Raw genomic sequence first — 23,152 nt, forward strand, 5'->3', positions numbered from 1 at the left:
CTGAAAGAAAAAATTAGTATTAGCTTTTCACTTCACCTAAAACATGTTAGCTTATATTTTAGCCTGGCAAATAAAGCCTTCTACTGATGAAAAAGATAAAGAAGCAAAAAAGAAGAAAAATAACCAAAACTAATCTCTATTCTGGTACTAAACAAAATTTATTATATTCTTAATAACAGAAAAAATTAACAATCACAGAAAGAATATCAAAAGGCATTCAATCAAATTAGCTTTAAACTATAATAAAAAGCAAGAAAAGAATTTGGAAGATATCACGAATGATCCTAAATCAATAATTCAACATAAAAAAATGATCTATTTAAAAGTATTTAATATTTGAACACACAGATTCTACTGAGAAACAAATTATATTTTCCTTTTCTCATCTATAATAAAAGTTCTCAGTACAGAAGACTGTGTAACACAGTTTGCCATTTAAGAAAACACATCAACAGACAGAACTGTGCATATATTTATATCAAGTTGATATATTTCCATTAAAGTAAATAACATTAAGGCCACTTTCAAAGAAACTACCTAAAAATTAAAACTCCATTCTTAATAGACTGTAAAGTTAATGTAATTATATATCATAAACAGGTAGTTTTTGTTGCCTTATAATAGTGTTTTTTATATATATGTATATGTGCCATGGTGTATGTATATTCATACGCATATATACACACATAAACACACATATTGTTAAGAATAAATAAATGGAAAGGAGAAACAAATTTTAAGCTTTGCATACTTTTTGTTAATAATGGAGACTTGGAATATTCTTTTCAGAAGGTTGAATTTTAATTGCACATAAAACATTCCTTTTAAGGAATTCCCTGGCAGTTCAGCAGCTTAGGACTCTACGCTCTCACTGCCAAAGGCCCAGGTTCGATCCCTGGTCGGGGAACTAAGATCTCACAAGCCGCGCGGCACAGCCTAAATAGATAAATTAATTACATATTCCTTTTAAAAGTCAACTCTATAAAGTAATGAGATTTAAAAAATAAAAAAGTATAAAAATGAGAACAGTAAAAAGTTTTCCAAATTATAAAAATCACAAGTTAGTTTGTGCCTCAATTTTTCTTTTTAAGTATTACATTATGGGATCCTTTCTATATTTCCTTGTTTAAAGAAAATTTGATAACTAAGATTTCAACTGCCACATTTACTTATGGAAATAAAATATGGTCATTAGGAAACATTTATTCTCTTTAGAAAAATATTCATCATAACATCATTATAGTGAAGAAAGTATTTGCATAAGCTCTTTGGTTAATTAAGGACTAAATTAAGGACAGGCTTTAAATTCAGTTACATTTAAAATTTTTATTTAGTGATATTATAAAAGGTAAGATAATGCAGGCTTTAAATTCAGTTACATTTAAAATTTTTATTTAGTGATATTATAAAAGGTAAGATAATGCTAGCCAGATATTATAAAAGGTAAGATAATGCTAGCCAGGATCTCTTCAAAATGAGATCTTTTTTTCCTACAATCAATACCTCGAATGAGTAAAATGGGTAAATGCAGGAAATGGGTTTAAAGTTAGGTATTTTCATAGTCTTCCCTAATTACAAAGTTGCTGGGGAAGGTGCATAAAAACACTGCTATACAATAAGAGTTGACAGCCATGATTGCCAGTAAGTGGTAAAAATCAAAAATGAAATACTTTTTTAAATACACTCGATGTTTATAGCAGCTTTATCATAAGAGCTAAAATTGTAGCTTTATCTGTAACAGCCAAAAACTAGAAGCAATCCAAATGTCCATCATTAGGTGAATGGATAAACTGTGGCATATCTGTGTAATGAAATACTACTCAGCAATAAAAAAGATAAACTATTCATACACACAAAAAAATAGATGAATCTCAAAATAATTATATGGGGTAAAAGAGGCAAAACCCTTCTACCCCTCAAAAAAAAAGAGTACCATACTGTGTGATTCCACATATACATAACTGTAGGAAAAGCCAACTAATCTATAATAATCTAAAGCAAATCAGTTGCCTGGGAAAGGGAGGGATTGGGACAGGGATGGCAGGGAGAGATGAAAAAGGGGAGGAGGAAATTTGGGGTGTGATGGAAATGTTAATTATATTGTTGGGGTGGTGATTTCACAGATGTATACATATGTCAGTATTTTTAAAATTGTATCCTTTAAGTATGTGCCATTTATTGTATGTCAATTATGCCTCAATAAGCTCTTTGAAAATTTATTAGAGAAAGAAACATACACAACACTAGTGAATATCAAAAAACAAAATGTTACAGAATTAAAACTAAAATATTACAGTAATAAAAGTTTATGTTAAGGTAACATTTTGGTCTTACTCACAGAATATCTTTTTTTATGGACATATAAGGCAGGCTCTGACATGTAGTTTAACAGGCATGAACCGTTCAGTAGGTTAATGACAATGAGAAATGTAAAGGCCCACTTGTAATATTCTTGATTAAAAGATTTCCACTCAGCAAAATTAAAGTAGAATAACAATGCCTTTAAGTCTTTGAGATTTAATTTTTAAAGGGTTAACTTTTTTAAAAAAATCAGCCTTTACAAGGATATATAATTCAAACTTTATGTTCTGGGAAGTATTTTCTGAACAAAATTCTAAACAGAATTCATTTGGCTTGAAAACCTTTAGGTTTTTACAGGACACTTAAGTGAAAAAGGACTGTACTCATTAAATTGAAGAGTTTTTTGCAATTCAAATATTATGCTAATTATCAATACAATAGATCCATCTCCTGAAATGTTATTTAGCTACCAAAATTTTTAATATTAGTTGTTTAATATTATTTTTCTTAGACATGAAGATTTTATAGTACATTTATATCAACATTTGTCATTATTTACTAAATATTATTTTAAAATTCAACAGAAGTTCTTGCCTATTATTTTTCAATGATCTCTAAACAGAGCTAAATGAGCACTTGGCCATATAAGACAGAGTACTGGAATTATGGGACATTCTTTTTTTTATAAATTTATTTTATTTTTTATTCATTTATTTTTGGCTCTGTCGGGTCTTCGTTGCTGTGCGCGGGCTTTCTCTAGTTGCGGCAAGCGGGGGCTACTCTTTGTTGCGGTGCACAGGCTTCTCATTGCAGTGGCTTCTCTTGTTGCATGCAGAGCACAGGCTCTAGGCGCGCAGGCTTCAGTAGTTGTGGAGTGTGGGCTTCAGTAGTTGTGGCTCTCAGGCTCTAGAGCGCAGGCTCAGTAGTTGTGGCGCATGGGCTTAGTTGCTCTGTGGCACGTGGGATCTTCCCGGACCAGGGATCGGACCCATGTCCCCTGCATTGGCAGGCAGATTCTTAACCACTGCGCCACCAGGGAAGTCCCAGGACATTCATTTTTTGAGAATGGTATAAGAACCTCTACATTCTCCACAATGAATAACTGCAATAAGACTTACAGATGAAATACATGCAAAGAGGATTTATAAAGTAATTACAAGGATCTACATAAATACTTTGGAGATGCACATGGATATGCAGATCTTTTCCTTAAAAACCCAGTGTCAAAACAACCAGGATGCCCACTTATTTATATAAGTACATATGGATTTAGAGTAAGAAAAACTTTTAAGATAGGTAAATAAAAGTTTTCCTATAAATTAACACAAAATAATTATATGGCTCTATGGAACCAATCTGATTTACCTTTCCAGGAGATTCTTATTTTAGTATAGATTAAAAGAAAATGGAGCCTTTAGGCCACGTAAGCAGGAAGAGCTACTTAGCTTCTTTTTAAAAATCTAACTGGAGTTCAAACAGTATTTTACTAGATGTATAGATAATACAGCTAATTAAATGTTCCCATTTGATGGTATATTATAATTTTATATTCAATTCAACATACATTAATGAATTCCTATTATTTGTCTGCACTGAAATGAGTGAAGACAAAAGATAAATAAAAGGAGGAACTAGCATTTAGAGAACACCTACTAGGAGCCAGGCAATTTGCTAGACACTGTACACAAATTACAATAACCCTGCATAGTAAATATTTCTACCTCCATTTTACAGATAAAGAAACTGATACTCAGAGTTTTTAAAAATAATTTGCTGAATTCCCAGCCAGTAATTGGTATATCTAGAATTTTTGAGGAAGGTCTTTAATGAAGTTAAAACTCATAGGCTTTTTCAGAACCATGTTGTGACCAGCTGGACTTGTCACAGCTGACAGACACAACCAGATCATAACCATGATACAAGGTAAAAAGGGATACAAGGTATAAACATACTATACAGAACACGAACTACTCATTTTACCTGGGTTCAAAGGCAGCTTTGCAGGTAACAATGGGACTAGAGCACCTTGGAAAAATAAGCGGGGTGCCACCAAGCAGAGAAGAAGGAAGCGTATCCTAGGCAGAAGAGTCAGCACAAGCTCATGACTTTACCTCTACCTTCTTTTCTAATACTATACAATCTATTGCTCAAATCCCACATTTTCTAACAAGCCTTCCTTGAATCCACTATCGTGGACAGACTTTTAGAGTGGCCTTCCATAATCCCAGACCTGGTCATCATAGCTTTATATGAACACTGAACACCAGAAAAAAGGGACAGTTATCCCTGAGAATAGGAAACAAATGCACTTAGTGTCTGGGGAAGTTTATAGCACTCTGCACAAGGAGAGGGAACCCAAACAGAGCCTGGAAGTCTCCCCAGCTGAGGAGATAGGTGAGAGTCCAGGGAGGAAAAAGCAGCTAGAGTTCACAGAGCAGCATACCAGAGAAAAGACAGCTGCCCAGTGAAAAAGCTCTAAAGATCTGCTGAGGGTCCCAGTTAAGTCCCCAGCTGAGTACTGATCAGCATATGTGTGTGAGGAAATTACCTGAAGCCAGGAGAAGAATCATCTGAAAGTACTCAAGGAAACCATCACTGGGGCTCACACATGGCTGGGAAGAGAGCCTGTCTCCACCAGACAGACTGGAAAACCTCTAAATTTATAGGACATTGAGCAGAAGACTGAAAAGGGATTTATCTCAGTAGTGAGAAAAATTAGTCCTAGACTAAATGTGCTCTAGTCTTGCCATATAAAACTTAAAAGCAATACCCAAAAGAATCAAACTGTTTGTAAGAAAGAAAATAAAGCTCAAGAATATTTATAGGGATATAAGAATATCCAATACCCAACAAAGTAAAATTCATATTGTCTAACATCTAATAAAAAATTACCAAGCATGCAGCGAAACAGGAAAATATGACCCAGAACAAGGAGAAAAATCAATTGACAGAAACAGACTTAGGAATGACATAGGTGATAAATTTAGAAGACAAGAACATTAAAACAGTTATTGCTGTATTCCATGTGTTCAAGCAGCTGGAAGAGCAAGCATATCAAATTAAAACATGGGAAATATAAAAAGACCCAAGAAGAACTTTTTGAGATGCAAACTTACAATATGTGAGACAAAAAAAAATATGCTGGATGGGAATGATAGCAGATTAGACACTGCAGAAGAAAATATTAGTGAACTTTAAATCATAGCAATAGAAACTAGCCAAAATGAAGCACAGAGAGAAAAAAAACTAAGAAAAAATGCACAGAGAATAAGTGAGCTCTGGGACAACTTTATGCAACCCAATATATGTGGAATTGCAGGACCCGAAGGGGAGAAGAGGAGGGGATAGAAAAAATATTTGAAGAAATAATGGCCAAATTATTTCCAAACTTGATGAAAACTATAAACCCATAGATCTAAGTTGCTCATTAAAGCCCAAGCACAAGAAACATGAATAAAACCACATCAAGGCATATTATAATCAAATTGCTTATAATTGGTGATCAAAGGAGGAAAAAAACAAACAAACAAACCCTTAAAAGCAGCCAGAGGCAAAAATATATATTACATACAGAGGAATAAGGATAAGAACAATAGCAACTTCTCATTGGAAACAATGCAAGCCAGAACATGGTAGAGCAACATCTTTAAAGGTCAAAAAGAGAAAAAACAAAACTGTCCACATAGAATTCTATCCTGAGCAAAAATATCTTTTCAAATACAGACTTCTTGTGACATACAAAAGCTGAAAGAATTCATCACCGGAACACCAGAACTGTAAGAAATCTTTAAAGGAAGTCCTTAGGCAGAAAAATAATATTGGATGGAACCCTAGAATATATAAATGAGTAAAGAGCACCAGAAATGGTAACTGTGGGTTAATATGAGCCTTTTTTTAATTATTATTATCTAAATTCTTTTAAAAGATAATTATTTAAAGCAAAAATAATAATATATTGTGGGATTTATAACATATGTGGAAATAAAATGTATGAAAACAATAGCATAAAGACTAAGAGGAGAGAAATGGGTGTATACTGTGGAAAGTTCTTAGACTATACCTGAAGCAGTCTAATATCACTTGAAGGTAGACTGTGATAAGTTAAAGATATATACTAAAATCTCCAAAGCAAACCATAAAACATTATATAAAACTTCATAAAAATGAAACTACAGAGTATATATTCTTTTGTATAAGGCTTCTTTAACTCAGCCTAATGTTTCTGAAATTCATCCATGTTATTATGTGCTCATTCCTATTCATTGCCAAGTACCAATAGTGTGTTTAGTGACACACAAATTTAAAAATCTGAAGGAAAAATTAGGGTGATCTACACATTTATTGTTGTTGATGTTAATTTTCCACGTGTATCCTTGGCTAATGTTTTCAATGAAAACTGCTTTAGAGATGGCAGGAAGATGAAATTCTCTCCATCAATCCTATGAATAGTCCTATAAATTGAATCCATTTTTGATTCAAATAATAATTGCCAGCCTCCATTTTAGATATCTTATGCCATTTTAAATGGTGCAATCCTTTGTAACAGTGATAATGGGGATCCAGGGAAATTACAGGCTCCACAGACTTTTTTTTTTTAAGAACCATGAAAGAGAAACTTAATAAAATGTTACATAAAACCTTCACTGCAAAAATACTACCTTATATATTTATTTTCAGTAAAGTCAGACACCAATGAAGTAGTTTTTCACACCAGGGTTTCTTTTTATAACAGAATTCAATGAACAGAAATATCATGACTGGAGTCTTCAATGAGAAAACAGACCTTGGGTATTTTGGGGAATCTCCTGTGCACAAAGAAGACTCAAAACCAGCCAGGCAAAAATTAGTCGCAGAGATTCGAACTCCCCTGTTAACTTTTAGAACCAACTATTTCATTATCAAGTGTGAGAGGCTGAGGGTCAGCCAACAACAGCTTTTTTTCACTTTGACTCTAAAGGTTGTCTTTGGAGTCAGAAGCCCTTACTACCAAATGGGGTGGGGGTGGGGGGTTGGTGTGAGTGAATGGAATTCTTTGAGTAACTTCTTTAGAGTCCTTTAAGTTCACTGTGGTTTTTGCACTGATCTCTACAAAAATTGTATGGCTGAGTCAGTGCAATCCTTAGCATCTCTCTCCATGACTCACCTTTTGCAATAATATCGCACTTATTTCCTGCCACATCAACTACAAAATTAGATGGGACTTGCTGTCAAAGATCTTTTAATTCATTCCTTAATGTTGAAAATACGTCTCCTTTTTGGCATCATAAATCATTATAAATGAACATCGGTGGTAAGGCAGAAAATCATTGTTGTGTAGCTGTATCCCAGGTTAGGAATTTATGTCACTCATTTTGGTGCTAGACAAAAGATGCCCTGTTGTTGAACTGATCTTAGGCTCAAAACTGTTTTCCACAAACCACCACACAATACTTGATTTACCCACAACTGTAATCCCTAGTGGACAAACTCCAGCACCAAGGCCAGGGAGTCAGGGGCACAGGACCCCTGCTGCCATGAACTGAGGACAGAGAAGCAGAGTCCAGCACAAGCATCCTCTGGTGGGGCCAAAGGGACCAGCAGGGCCTGCCTCAGTCAATTTAATCTGACGTTAATAAGCCCACACACATCAGGCTTCGTATTATTACTGTTTGTAGAATATATCTCTTTGCATCCATTTACTTTCAATCTATATTTATATTTAAAGTATATCTCTTGATATTTTTTAATCCATCCTGATAACCTCTACGTTTTACTGGAATGTTTAGCTCATTTAACATTTAGGTCTATGATTTTTTAAAAATATGTATTTATTTATTTATTTAGGCTGCACCAGGACTTAGCTGTGGCATGCAGGATCTTCGTTGCCACGTGCGGGATCTTTAGCTGTGGCATGTGGACTCTTAGTTGTGGCATGCATGCAGGATCTAGTTCCCCGACCAGGGATCGAACCCAGGCCCCCTGCACTGGGAGCATGGAGCCTTACCCACTGGACCACCAGGGAAGTCCCTAGGTCTATGATTTTATTATTTGTTTTCTTTTTGTCTCCTCTACATTTTCTTCCTCTGTTCACCTTTTCTTGCCTTTTTTCAATTATTTGAATATATTTTAAAATTCCTTTTTGTCAACTGGCCTTTATTTTATTCCTGTTGTTCTAGGGGTTACAATATATATAGGCATACCTCATTTTACTGTGCTTTGCTTTATTGATCTTTGCTGATACTGCATTTTTCCAAATTGAAGGTTTGTGGGAACCATGTGTCATGCAAGTCTATCAGCACCATTTTTCCAACATCATTTGCTCACTTCATGTCTCTGTGTCATATTTTGGCAATTCTCACAATATTTCAAACTTTTTCATTATTATTATATTTGTTTTGGTGATCTACAACCAGTGATCTCTGATGTTATTGAAAGCAGCTCTTTTGCCCCTTTCCTCTTTGTCCATTTCTGTTCCCCTCTAACCTTAAAAGAACCTAATTATAGGAATGAGATCATTAAGCAATTGAAACTAACTCCCGACTTATGCTCTCTTGAATATACAGCGTACCTTGTCTAACCTGTTGATTATTTTCCTAGATAAAAAGTAAGAATGCATCAAAAAAAATCTTTAAAAAAAAAAAAGTAAGAATGAAGAATTAAGCAGTTAAAAAATTACTAGCTCTCTACACCCAACAGCCTCCTTAGCAATCCTGCAGGCAGATCACACAGGCAAGATAACATCTGAAGAAAGAGTCAGCCAGTCTGCACTCAATGGAGAATGATGCAGAACCAAACCTCCTGCCTTGATGATTCACTGAGATTCTTCGCCCCCATTTTTCCCTTTAAAAACTGTCATGGTGGGCTTCCCTGGTGGTGCAGTGGTTGAGAATCCACCTGCCAATGCAGGGGACACAGGTTCGAGCCCTGGTCTGGGAAGATCCCACATGCCGTGGAGCAACTGGGCCTGTGAGCCACAACTACTGAGCCTGCGCGTCTGGAGCCTGTGCTCCGCAACAAGAGAGGCCACGATAGTGAGAGGCCCGTGCACCGCAATGAAGAGTGGCCCCCGCTTGCCGCAACTAGAGAAAGCCCTCGCACAGAAATGAAGACCCAACACAGCCAAAAATAAATAATTAATTAATTAATTTAAAAAAAAACAAAACTGTCATGGTTGAGGAGAATCTTTGGAGTTGGTCTCTGGACACAAGTCCACCTTCTTCACAGATTGCCAGCTCTTCTGATTAAAGCACCTTTCTTTTCTACTGATGCTTGCCTCTCAAATTAGTGGCTTATGAATGGCAAGCAGCCAAACCTGGGTTCAGTTACATTACTATTGCAAAAAGATTACAACTCATTGAAGACTCAGATGATGGTTTGCATTTTTTAGCAATAAAGTATTTTTTACTTAAGGTGTGTAAGTTGCTTTTTTAGACATAATGTTATTGCACACTTTATAGACTACAGTATAGTATAAACATAATGTTTAAATGCACTAGAAAACCAAAAAATTTGTGTCACTCACTTTATTGCAATATTCACTGTATTGCAGTGGTCTGGATATCTCCACAGTATCTTAAAGGTATGCCTGTATCCTTAACTTTTCACACTCTACTTAGAATTAATATCATACCACTTCACACAAAAAAATGTAGAAAACTTCCATCCATATAAGTCCATCTAAACACCTCCCTTTATGCTATAGGTGTCATATGGATCATATCTACACACATTATAAACCCCACAAGACAATGTTATAATTTCTCATAAAATATCATTTCTATTTTTAAGAAATTAAGAAGAAAAACTAGTTACTGATATTTACTCCAATATTTACCATTTCTGATGTTCTTCATTTCTTCTTGAGGATCCAAGTGTCTGTTAATATTTCCTTTCTACCTGGAGAACTTCTTTTAGAATATCTTGTGGTGCATATCTTATGCTGATAAATTTTTTAGTTTTCTTTCATATCAGAATGTCTTTATTTTGTCTTTATTCTTGAAGGAAATTTTTATTTGATATAAAATTCTAGGTTGACAATTTCTTCCCCAGCATTTTAAAGATGTTGTTCCACTGTCTCTGACCTCCATAGTTTCTAATGGAAGTCATCAAAAGCTAATCATTGTTCCCCTGTATTTAATGTCATTTTTCTCTGGCTGCCTTCTAGATTTCCTCTTTACCTTAGGTTTTTAGCAGTTTGACTACAATGTGCCTAAGCAGTTGTTTTCTTGTATTTATTCTGCTTGCATTTAACTGAGCTTCTTGAATCTGTAAATTTATATCTTCACCCCAGATTGGGAAATTTTCAGTCATTATTTATTCAAAAGATTTTCTGCCCATTATCTCTCCTTGCCTTCTGGGATTCCAATTAGAAATATGTTAGAAAGCTTGTTATAGCTCTACAAATTCTTAAGTCTCTGTTTCTTTACTTCTGTCATTTTCTATTCTTCACCTTGGGTAATTTCAAGTTCTCTGGCTCTTTGCTCTGTTATCTCCATTCTGCTATTAAGCTCTTTAGGTTAATTTTTTTATGTAAGATACTGTCTTTTTTAGTTCTAGAATTTAAATTTGGTACATTTTTATGGTTTCTATTTCTCTGCTGATATTCCTTATCCTTTCATTCATTATGAACATATTTTTTTTACCTCATTTGCCCCAAAGTTATAGTTATAGTTCTTGCTTTAAAGCCCTTGTCTGCTAATTCCAACAGCTGGGTCATATTGGGGTTGCTATCTGTTGATGGTTTTTTTCTCTTGAGGATAGGTCAATATTTCCTCATTCATCACTTTGAGATGGTATCCTGGACCTTATGGATTTTGTTTCTGAAGAGTGTTGATATTTTTGTTTTAGCAGGAAATTACCTTGGTTGGACTCAAACTATAAACTTGAATCTCAGTTCAGTACCCTATCATTAGGAAGCTTGTGGTTTTCTCTGCAAATGTATGGTTCAGAGGCCAGTCAGAGATTTGGGCAGAATTTATACACAGAACTTGAAACTTGGGGCTATACCAATCTAGTTCTCAGTGGGATTCGTTTTTCATTTTCCAGCAGTAATGCTTGCCCTAAACTCTGCCATCTGGTTCTTCTGGCCAGAAAGACTGTGGGTTTTCTATCAGAATTTTAGTCATCCAATGCAGCACTAACTTTACCTGTCCTAAAGCTGATAGCCATTCTTTAAAAAGAAAGAAAAAAAAAAATTTTTTTAAACAGGAAATTCTCTCCATTTTGGACCCTCTTCCAAGTTTTGTCTCCCCTCTATAATCTTTCTGACTTTTTTTCACTCTCTAGGACCTTCAAATAGTTGTGTTACATATTTTGTTCAGAATGTATAATTGTTGTCTGCAAGAAGGTCATTTGACTAGGAGCCTACTCAGCCACAACAGAAGAAGTTTTAGTTTTTAATAGAGGAATGTAACCCATTTATATTTCCTGTCATTGACAAGGAATGCCTGATCTTGTTTCACGCTTTTTATTTTTTATTTTTATTTTTTGCTGTTTCTTCTGCTTTCTAGTTTTTGCTCTAAGAAATATTTTTACTTTGATCCTTTGTCTTTTCTAGTAATTTGAAAAGTAGAAGGTGTATCTTAAATTCCAAAATACTTGACTCTATATTACCCTAGTTATCAGCGCCACAAATAATGATACTGTCACGCAGGATCTGTAAACCCTCTCTCCAAGGGGAACAAAATTCACAAATATATAAGCAAGCAGTAACTACAAATATTCACTTATACTCAATTCATTGTTATGATCAATTTTCTTATTTCAACCACTTCTTTTTAATAAGTTCACATTTTAAGACCTCTTTCCTCCAGAGGACTTACTTAATTTTTTTAAAATCATTTCATTCTTGGGCTTCCCTGATGGTGCAGTGGTTAAGAATCCACCTGACAATGCAGGGGACACGGGTTTGAGCCCTGGTCCAGAAAGATCCCACATGCCGTGGAGCAACTAAGCCCGTGCGCCACAACTACTGAGCCTGCACTTTAGAGCCCACAAGCCACAACTACTGAGCCTGCGTGCCACAACTACTGAAGCCCGTGTCCCTAGAGCCCGTGCTCCACAACAAGAGAAGCCACACAATGAGAAGCCTGCACACCACAACGAAGAGTAGCCCCTGCTCGTCACAACTAGAGAAAGCCCGCAAGGAGCAATGAAAACCCAATGCAGCCAAAAATAAAATAAATTAATTTTTTAAAAAAATCATTTCATTCTTTATTCTCTTTCTACACATTGGCAGAGCTTCTTAAGTTGCTTCCCTTATCACTGATTTCATTTTCTATAGTTTTAATTCTACACTTCAGTGCTTCAAATGCTGATTTTAATTGATTTAATTTAATTAATTTAAACCCCTTTATGTCATGTAGCTTTCTTTAATTTCATCTAATTTCTCAGTAAAAAGGTTTTCAACTAATCTGTTTGTCTTCTCTCAGCTTAGATCTTCTATATCACAGAGTCTATGTTTTCCTGATTTTTAAAGAATACAAAACAGAAATCTTCTAATGCTTACTTACTTCTCTTTCCTACTTATCGTTCCCATATTAGGGTATTTTCCATTCACATAACCTTGAAAAAGGAGTGGTATGACTAATCTTGGAGAACCCCTCTAATCAAGATATGTGGTGATTCCCTTCCCTATCCACCTAGTTGTTCTTATACTGTCTGTAATGTAGTTCAATGTTTACAAGTGATAATTGACATCCTTGCCTTGTTCATTCTTGCAGTAGATATACCACAGTGTCCCCAATAAGCATATTTCTGACTTTTGAACTGATATACATATATTTGGTTTCATATTAAGAAACTTTCCATCTATTTACATGTTATGGAGTGATTCTATCAAGATGTTGGATTTTGCCAAATGCTCTTTCAAGCTTTTATGGCGAACATCAATAGATTTTTTTTCTTCCTAAAAATATTAATATGATAAATTACATTAGTGTGTGTGTGTGTGTGCATGCACCAACTTTCTAGTGATATCCAGTCTTTTATTTACTATAGATACATTGGCTTGAGTTAGAATCACACAGTGTCGTTGCCTAATAATCTAAGTAAGGCAGACTTATTCTTGGACATTCTAATGCTATCTATAGCATTTTCATTATAATAAATAGCAAATTAAAAACTAGAAAGTCCACAATGCACTCTTCAGTCAATAGGGGACTTTTTTCCTTTAGCACTTTGTGTTTTACTGTCAAAGAAGCATAGTCATTTCAAGTTACATATTCTTTTTCCCCATAAAAATATATTCTTATTTTTGATTGAATAAGTCCTTAAGTTTAATTATTAATTTCAATTTAAATAACTTAACCTACCAGTCTATTATTAATCTGTTCTTAGGGTCTCCATGCACTTAAATCTATAATATTGCTTTTCCCTACTAGAATATCATGAAATTAACAATTTTTTTCCAGAACCTAAAAAGTGAGTAGCATATATATGATATTTTAATTGTGGATTTTTGTTTCTGGCTCTTCTAATGATCTGACAGTATAATCTTTGAAAAGTAAAAATATGTCTATTTGTACATGAGCCATATAACCTAAATGACAAAAATGCTAAATAAATCATTTACTTGAGATTTTATAAAAATACAAAATTGAATATAAACTATCTCTAGATATAGTTTATCTAAAAATTTCCCAGCAATTTCCTACTCCTACGGATCCTCTTTGCTTCAAGTTTAAGAACCTTAACCAGATTACCCTAGAAAATATAAAATAGCACTACAAATGTTGTGTTACAAATGTTTAAAAAATACTAAACATATTTTGAGCTTGCCAGAAAGTAGGAAAATCCCTGCAGATCAGTAAACAAATAGGAAGCTAAAAGCTAAAGTTGTAATCATGAACTGACACTGGTTTGAGATTTTAACAACTACACGGTGTACAGGATGAGGGCTTGGACCCAAGCAAGGCAGGACTTAGAAGTGAGGACTAGAAAAAAACAGTGACATAAAGGCAGTCACTCTTTGGTACCTTATTCCCTTCACCCCCTCAAGTATTGCTTCCCTTTCTTTTCTTCTACCGGACTTTCCCAGACCACTCTCCTCCATAGCTATTTTCTCTGCTAAGTTCCTAAATTCTGGTGTTGCTTTTACTTGGTTATCAATTGTTTTCTATTAAAATTATTAATTATTTATTAAATGTTTCTGATCATTTTCTATTAAAATTAATAATTTATTTGTCTATAAATTGACAATTAAGTTATTAACTGAGAAAAGATGAGTGTTTGTAATCTCCACCAACAATAACCCCTATTCTTGTCCAGGAAATTGATGCATTATAACTAGAAATGGAAGGAATGAGATGAATAATGTGGAAGAAAATTAAACACAGCAGCTAAAGAGTTAACAGAGGGGAAGAAAATACAGTGTTCTTGTCCACTGGGCAACATCTTCTGGACTTCTAACCTCCAGATCATTCTGTCTTTATTGAATGAAGGCACCACTACCCACCCAGTTGTACAGGCCAGAAATTTAGAAATTGTCCTTTCCCTTTTCCTCAGTACCCAACCTATAACAAGGTGCTATCCATTTTACTTCTTAACTATCTTTCAAATCTATCCTCTCTATATACTATATCAGGTTTTCTCAACCTCAGAACTATTAATATTTTGGGCTAGATAGTTCTTTGTTGTGGGGAGTATCCCTATACACTACAGGATGTTTTGGCAGAATTCTTGGCTTCTACCTACTAGATGCCAGTAGCAGCACCAAACCCCCCATCCTGTCTAGTGATAACCAAAGATGTCTCGAACATTGCCAAATATCCCTTGGTTTGCAAAACAGCCCCCCAGTTGAGAATCACTGCCTTATACCAAGTTATTATCATTTCTTGCCCAGTATACTGCAATAGCTTCCTAGTGTGTCTCCCTGAATCCACCATATCACTGCATCCCATCCTGAAACCCATTCTCCATACGATAACCAGAGTGATATTCCAAATCCAATCTTATCAGTCTCTGCCTAAAGCACTACAGTGGCTCCCCATTTCTCTTAGAATAAAATCCAAAATCCTTACTACTGCTTTATAAGGTCCTAGCTCTCACTTCTCCAGATTCATCTTGTACCTCACTGTATCCTACTTCCCCTACTTCACTGCACTCTAGCCACACTGGCTACCTTTCAGTTCCTCAAATGGGTCATTCTCTCTCCAACCATTGGGCTTTGCCTCAACCCTCTGCCAGGAAGGTTCTTCTCCCACTTCTCATAACACTCTTAGAATAAGTAGATGCTATTTTTAAAATAATAATAACTATCTGGGGGCTGTAGATTAAAAGCTGTAACCAAAGAAAAAGTTGAATGCATTCTGATGGCTGGAAAAGAGGACACACTGTATCTGGGACAGAGTAGACAAAGATTAGTGATGACCAACAAGGAGAAAAGATAGAGGACAATGTGTCAAAAGAGTCACAAAACCTACTTTCTAGACCCTGTTCTATCACTCACTATCCATTTGATTTGTTTTTAATCTATATACAGGAAAATTAACTTTTTTGTTGTCCAGTTCTATGAGTTTAACACATGTAACGACCAGTACAATCGGGACACAAAACAGTTCCAAAACCCAAAATTCTCTGGTGCTGGCCCTTCGTGGTCAAACACCTCCCCACACCAGCCCTTGGCAACAACTGACCCATTCTTTGTCCTACACTTTTTCCTTTTCCTGAGATTCATACTTAATCTCTCTGAGTCTTGTTTCTTCAGTCATGAAATTATACACACACACACACACACACACACACATACACACACACACACACACACCATGAGGAGATGGTATATATACATACCATCTTCTTTATATTAAAATATTAAGCTACTTATGATGATTGTCTGTCATGGCTAAAAAACCTGGTGTATGTTAAACATCCTGTCTAGGTTCATATTTAGAAAAGGCTTTCTTTGAATTTGTGGCTAATGCCCAATTTTTGGAATTCTGCATCTTAGACTTTCAGTCTTCTCCAGAAGGATGGCTCCATCTCGGATTTCTGTGTGCTACCTTGGTGGGCCTGTAACTTTGCTTAGTCCTACAAAGCTATGAGCTCCAGAATGTTCCTAACCTCTCCTGTGGTTGTCCTTCCTCAGTGGACCACACTGCAGTAGCTTGAGCAGCTGACTGCAATTTTCTTTTCAGCAGTATTTGCTGGGGGGTGGGGGGTGGGGGCGTTCCAAGCTTGTTCTAGCACTTTGCTCTTTATGAACATAGCTTATCATTGAATGTCTAAAGGTAATACTGAAGATACTGTTAAGTGAACAGTCAACTGGAGGAGAGTCAAGCCTCACATCCCCATTGATGATCTAATATGAAAAACTCACTGCCTTGTCTCATAGAGTTGTTACACTAATAAATCACAAGAATGCTATATATAACATTATAAGGATTTTAATAAATGCATCTGACAAAATCATTCATAATTCTCTTATAGTGTAACAGATTAGGTATAACTGTAATTGTTTGAATAACTAGGTCTTAAGGTATTGATTAACTAATTAACGTCTCCCTAAAGTAAGGCCTCTAATGGTATACTACAGGAGTCTAAACTTGGCCCTACCCTATTTACACATTTTAGTTAATGAATGGCTGAAGACATAGAAGCACGATTACTAAGTTTATAAATGTCATAGCTAGTAAGGGTAGCTAAAAATAATTTATTAGAATCATACTTCAAAAAATATCAACATAAATCAATAATATGGAACAACGTAGACAAAATAATAAGCTGAAATGTAATAGGAAGAAAAAAGAGATCAACTACAAATATATAGAAAGAGAGAGACCTAGTTTGACAAAAGCTCACATAGTAATATCTGGGCATATTAGTAGATTACAAATTCATTATAAGTCATTAATGTGACATGACTTAATTTAAAAAGAAAAAACTCACACTATTACATTGCTCTTTTCAGGTTCAGTTATAAACTCCATGTTACCAATTCCAGTGGTCAATTCTCAACCTCATTTTTCACCTCCTAGCAGCATTTAACAAAGGTGATCATCCATCGTTTTTGTACCACTTTCCTTTTCCTTGCTTGACATTCTCTTGGCTCTCCTCCTACTCACTGGCTGCTCTTACCAGCTTCCTTTAGGACTGATGACTCCCAAATTTATATCTCCAGTCCAAACCATTCCATTGAAATCCAAACTCTTAAATGCATCAGCCTCATAATCGTAGAAACCCTACTTCCCTACCCAAATTAGCTTTTCCTATAGTCTTCCCCATCTCAGTAAACAGCAATTTTATCCTTCCAATTGCTCAGGCCAAAATCTTTGAGTAGTTCTTGATCTTTTTTTTTTTCCATACCCCATATTCATTCCATCAGTAAATCCTTTTGACTCTGTCTACAAAATCTGACCACTCCTACCCACCTGCGCTGCTCCATCATGTCCCCTCGGGATTGTTACAGTCATCTCCTAAATGGTCTCCCTACTTCCAACCTTGAAACCTCATCCCCACAATCTATTCTCAGTACTGCAGCCAGAGAGATCCTTTAAGAACACACATTTATTCAACATTCATTCTAAGACTATTTACTGAGATCCATCCATGTGCAAGGCACTGTTTCAGGTGCTTAAAATATGTATATCTGTGAACAGAAGAGATAAAAGTTGCTGCCCTCCTGAAGCTTTTACATCCTGGCAGAGGACAGATAATAAACTATATATATAGTAAATAAGTAAACTACATGGTGGCTCCATAAGTGCTATGTGAAAAAAATAGAGCAGGTAAAGAGAAGTGGTGCCGGGAAAAAAGAGCATGGGTTGTAGATTTAAATGGGAGATGAGTCTAGGCTTCATTGGCAAAGTAACCTTTGAGCAAAGACCCGAAAGAGGTAAGAACTTAGCCATGCAGGTATCTGGCAGAATAGCATTCCAGTCAGATGTTAATATTAAGAATGCATAAAGTATTATTTTGGGTTCCTTCAACCTTCAACTGACCACATGATGGGCTGAAAGACACAAAATTTAAACTTGTTGTTTTTATCTATATATTCTTGTATTTCAATTCTTAAATAATGTCCTAATAAGCCACAAGTGCTTTTTCAGAAATGATAAATGAAGTATCAGAAACCACTTATGCAGGAAAGCTTTAAGTCTTTATCCAAGATTCAGTTAGGAACTTTTTCTTTCATTTCATTGAATTTCTTTTATGGCCCATAAAATGCAGTTAGAGAGGCCTGTATTTTTTTGATATGCACACATGGCATATCTAATACTCAGGGAAAAACTGCAAGTGCATCAAACATGGGAGATCACCTGGATTTAGCTTGCTAAGAATATAAACATTTTTCAAATATTATACAAATACCGACTGATTTTTCAGATTAAGTTAGTTATAAAACATAGGATAAAGCAAAGTAATCAGATTTATTAACACAATAAAATGAGTCCAAAATTGTGAATTTTTAAAAGCTTGTTCGTTTCTACCTAATTGGATAAGACGCTACAGCACAATGTTTGTTTTTACCTTCCGGTGGCCTGTTGGATGTTGCCACAACGACGACCCCGTTTTTGAACAGATTTTCAAAAAGCTGTTTCAGAATCATGGCATCAGCAATGTCAGTGACCTGTGGACAGCAATACATTTGTTTTATTTTAATTTCACTTCTGCTCTAACAAATTTGCTAATGGTTCATCCTTTTTTTTTTTTTAAAGATAGAAGTGAATTCCAAGAGAAAAATTCTAATTATTATGAAGAAAAGAGTAGATAATTAAAAGCATGAAAGCCTGCAGTCTTTAAACTTGACTCTTCTTTTTTGCAAGCCTATCATTTCTATGCAAATTATCAAATGATTCTATGTTAACTTATTTTATAGAACTACAGGTGGAAAGCACAGATAATTGTCCTAAACATCTAGGAAGTCTAACTAATTAGAACTAACATGACCAACTCCCCCCTCCTACTCCCATCACAGCCTCCCTCCCGAATAAAGAGGAGAGAGAGAAAAAGAAAAAAAAAAAAAAAAACACAGGCTATTTGAGATTTCTAATACCTTTCTGGCAAAGGTCCCTCAAAAGGTGACTTTAAATGGTCATGGGACTTTAGAAATAAGGACAAGTAGCCAGTGAGACATAATCAGCTGCTGTTGAAAATAGAATGATATGACATAGATACTATTGTGCAATTGTTGCACAAAACAATTCAACAGATGGCCCATCACAAAAATAAGCAATTTCATTGTTCTTTTTAAGTGCCTTCTATTACTGTCCATGAATAATCAAAAGGCACTGCAGTCACTTCCAGCACAGCCAGCCTCTGCTAACCTTCCCAAACAAAAATATTCCTTCTACCAAAAAAAAAAAAAAAAACCTTACAAGAATGGTTAACACAGTGCTTAAAAAAAAAAAGCTTCTGACAAAACCAGAAATGCATAATGCAGATAAAACTATTTCATCTAAGTTACAGAGATACATATAACCACTGATCTTTTCTAAAATTATTTTTAAAAATCCACAATTAGCAAGTAAGCTTAATGGTAACTTTTTAAAAAGCTTTTTAAAATCCCCAAAAATAGAGTGAGGCTCAAGAGGGAGGGGATATGGGGATACACGTATGCATATAGCTGATTCACTTTGTTGTACAGCAGAAACTAACACAACATTGTAAAGCATTTATACTCCAATAGAGATGTGAAAAAAAAACTAAAATAAAAATAAAATACAGAGCTCCCGAAAAAAAAAATCCCCAAAAATACAGAAATTAGGGAGGGAATGAAGTTGTCTTCAAAAAATAAATATATAGTGAAGATTGATGTTAATCATTGCACCTTCCTCTAAGAATATAATAACATGGGTTTTAGATACTCCCAATGTAAAAATGCTTTGATCTTCCTTTAACAGCACATTTTAGATAATCTCAATAAAACTTATTTTATATTCACAAAATATATCACATAATATATATCACATTGTTATTTTTAAACCATGTTAAAGTACACAGAAACTAGTGGAATTCTTTCAAATTAGATCGTAATACTGAAAGTTGCCATCTAAATGGTTATAACACTATGAACAACAACAACCTGGGTGACAGAGGTCTAAATCACTTTTCTCTTTCAGCTGATATCTTACTCAAAAGTTTAATTATTTCCTTTCCGCCTGAACAAAACCAAACCAAACCGGGATATGGGAATGAATGTGCAGATCTTTTTTTTTTTGCTGTTTCAGGCTATAACTTTAAAACATTAACTAAAAAACTACTGAAGATTCCTTAAATTAAAAAGACTTCAGGAACTTACAAAGTGGTGATTAAAATGAAAAGGAAAGTGGTACTGATATTATTTAATTTGGAGCTTAGGATCACTGTCAAATTTTGCTTCCGCCAAAACACTCACAGAGAAGGCCCTTTTCAAATGCTTAAACACCAGTGGCATTTCTGATGAGAGGACAGAACAAGCTTGCAAATTTTAGAAGCAACTGCACTTTTAAATTGGATTCCCAATACACTGACTTTTAAAAAGAATGATATCAATTAAAATTACCCAATTTTAGAGAATAAAAATGATCATTTGACTATCTCGCTGAGGTTCTTGAAAAAAATAAAAATAGCTTTTGTGCCCTAAGGTTCAGAAAAGTGAAGGGACGTTTAGCTTATAACACTGTACAAAGGTTTAAACTGAAAGTTGAAGAAAGCAAACAATAAGGACTTGTGGTTGAATTATAATTTGTTGTTTTTGTATTACAGAATGTTTTTGCTCTAGCAGAGCAAATTAACTTGGAGAAGCTATGGCTAATTAATAAAGCAGGAGTCACTTGGTGTAGCCGGGTGCCAATGTATACTCTTTTGATCTTGTCCCCGCACTTGTTCAGCTTTGCTGGGGAACAGCAATTTTACAGTATAAGTGAACAGAAGACAATTGGCCACACATTCTTGAAGAGCGAGCTTTTTCAGCACCCAGCATTTCATTACCACCAGGAACAAAAGAGAAGGCTACAGATTACCACTAAGGGTAGTCTGCTAATACAGAGAGTGGAGACATTTCATTAGCATTAAAGAGAGAAGATTTTTTTATGACCTAGAGTTGCTTTCCATTATGACTCACTTAAGTTAAAAAAGGAAAAAAAAAAATCTAACGGTTAATTTACATGTGTAAGTGCTTGAGTCTCAGTCATCCACTGATTGGTACAGTGCCATGTAATGAGTGACAAACATAAGCATGCATTATTAGTAATTAGTATTAGCACAGAAATAAGCATCTATTTTTATTAGCAGTTTTTAATAGCTTTGCTGTTTTATAAAAACGGTCAAAACTATTTTTTAAATGATATTGATAGCTTACAGAGGAGAATTCTGAATGATATTCTGCTCATCAGAATTCTTTTTTTCTTGGGAGGGGCCATATTAGTAAAACATCTATCCAGTGTCCCTAAAAAGAGACCTGAAAAAATAACATTTTTTAAAAATTCGGTCTCCTTCAGTATTCTGATATCTTCAGAATCACAAATGGTTTAATAAGAAATGTTAATATTCAAAGAGAATATAATGAAGACGCTAAAGAAAACTTTATTCTTTTATTTCAGTAATTAAAACGCATAAAAACATCCTATCTACAAATTTCTCAAACAAGATAAGAATACTGTATCTATCACACGTAAAACTGAAATGCTACACTTAGTAAAGATGACCAAGCTAATGAGGAATACCTTCTGCAAATGTAATCCGAATGCTACGAAAACATAATCTTAAAAATGCCCTAAATTCAAGAGAAAAGACTATATTCTTGTTTTTAAGCAGCAACAATTCCCATTCATCCCCCTAGTAAAATAAATATTATATTAATTAACACCACCTAATGACCAATAATAACTAGTTAAAAATCAAGACCACTAATAGGATTCAATTTGAAAAGTGAAGTGGTGATTGCAGACATACTGTTGTTAAGATTAAAGTGCCTAAAAAATTCTTTGCTAGTAAATCAGCAATGTATCGTACTAGGCTTAATAGGCTTAAGGATAATTTTTAGGTTCCATCATTAAAACATCTACTAAAAGCCCACCCAGTTCTAGGTCTGTATATTTAAACACATAATAGAAGACATATAGCAAAGAGAACACATAACATAGCTTTTACTACTAGTGAATAAGAGCACTGATGATGGATTCAAACGTAGTTACCAGCTGTATGACCTCGGAAAAGTCACTTAACCTCTCTGACCCTTAATTCCCTCATCAATCCAATAAAGGCAGTAATAACAACTACTCTGCAAAATCGTTACGATACATACAGTAAATCCTCAAAAAATGTTAATTATGACTGTTACCTATATATGTTACGTATGCTAGGTTAAGTCCATATTATTTACATATAGCTATACAGAATTTTAGCTGTAGATGGAATGATACATAGCATAGTACAGTAGTTAGGAACACAGAAAGCACACAGTAAACAGTAGCTAATATTATTACAGAATATACTAATAGATAAAATAAAAGCTTTCTAATAAATAAATGGGCATTGAATCAAACAGTTCATAAAAGATGGATATTAACAGTAAGCAAATAGATAATGAAAAAAAATCAACCATAATAATACTTAAAGAAATATACATTAAAACAATGAGATCCTATTTTTCACCTATTAAATTAGACAAAAATATGAAGATAACTTAGAATGTTGACAGGAAAAAATGCAGGTTGTTAAATATAAGGGAAGTGGGACTTAGTTGGGGGACTACTTCAATAGTTATCATTTGGTACTAAGATTTATTCATTCATCCGTTTACTCATTATTATTGTTCATTAATTCATTCTCGAGCACTGTTCTAGACATTTCAGATACGTCAATTAGCAACACAAAGATTCCTGCCTTCAAGTTTACATTCCTGTAGAGAAATAATGATAATAAGCAAAAAATACAATAAATAAGTAAATAT

At 34.6% G+C, this 23,152-nt stretch overlaps 1 protein-coding gene across 6 annotated transcripts in view; it reads right to left on the reverse strand.

Annotated features, from left to right (window-relative positions):
• Positions 1 to 23,152, reverse strand: part of AFG1L (AFG1 like ATPase) — a 239,307-nt gene that overhangs the window by 120,269 nt on the left and 95,886 nt on the right. For all 6 annotated transcript variants that reach the window (XR_009506196.1, XM_059941464.1, XM_059941467.1 and 3 more), the window contains one exon: positions 18,748 to 18,847. Coding sequence is in view for 5 of the 6 variants with exons in the window: in XM_059941464.1 (XP_059797447.1) it covers positions 18,748 to 18,847 (100 nt within the window). In the remaining variant the exon portion in view is untranslated. The remainder of the gene's footprint in view (positions 1 to 18,747; positions 18,848 to 23,152) is intronic.

This window comes from Balaenoptera ricei, chromosome 12, assembly GCF_028023285.1.
Source record: "Balaenoptera ricei isolate mBalRic1 chromosome 12, mBalRic1.hap2, whole genome shotgun sequence".
Taxonomy (NCBI): Eukaryota; Metazoa; Chordata; class Mammalia; order Artiodactyla; family Balaenopteridae; genus Balaenoptera; species Balaenoptera ricei.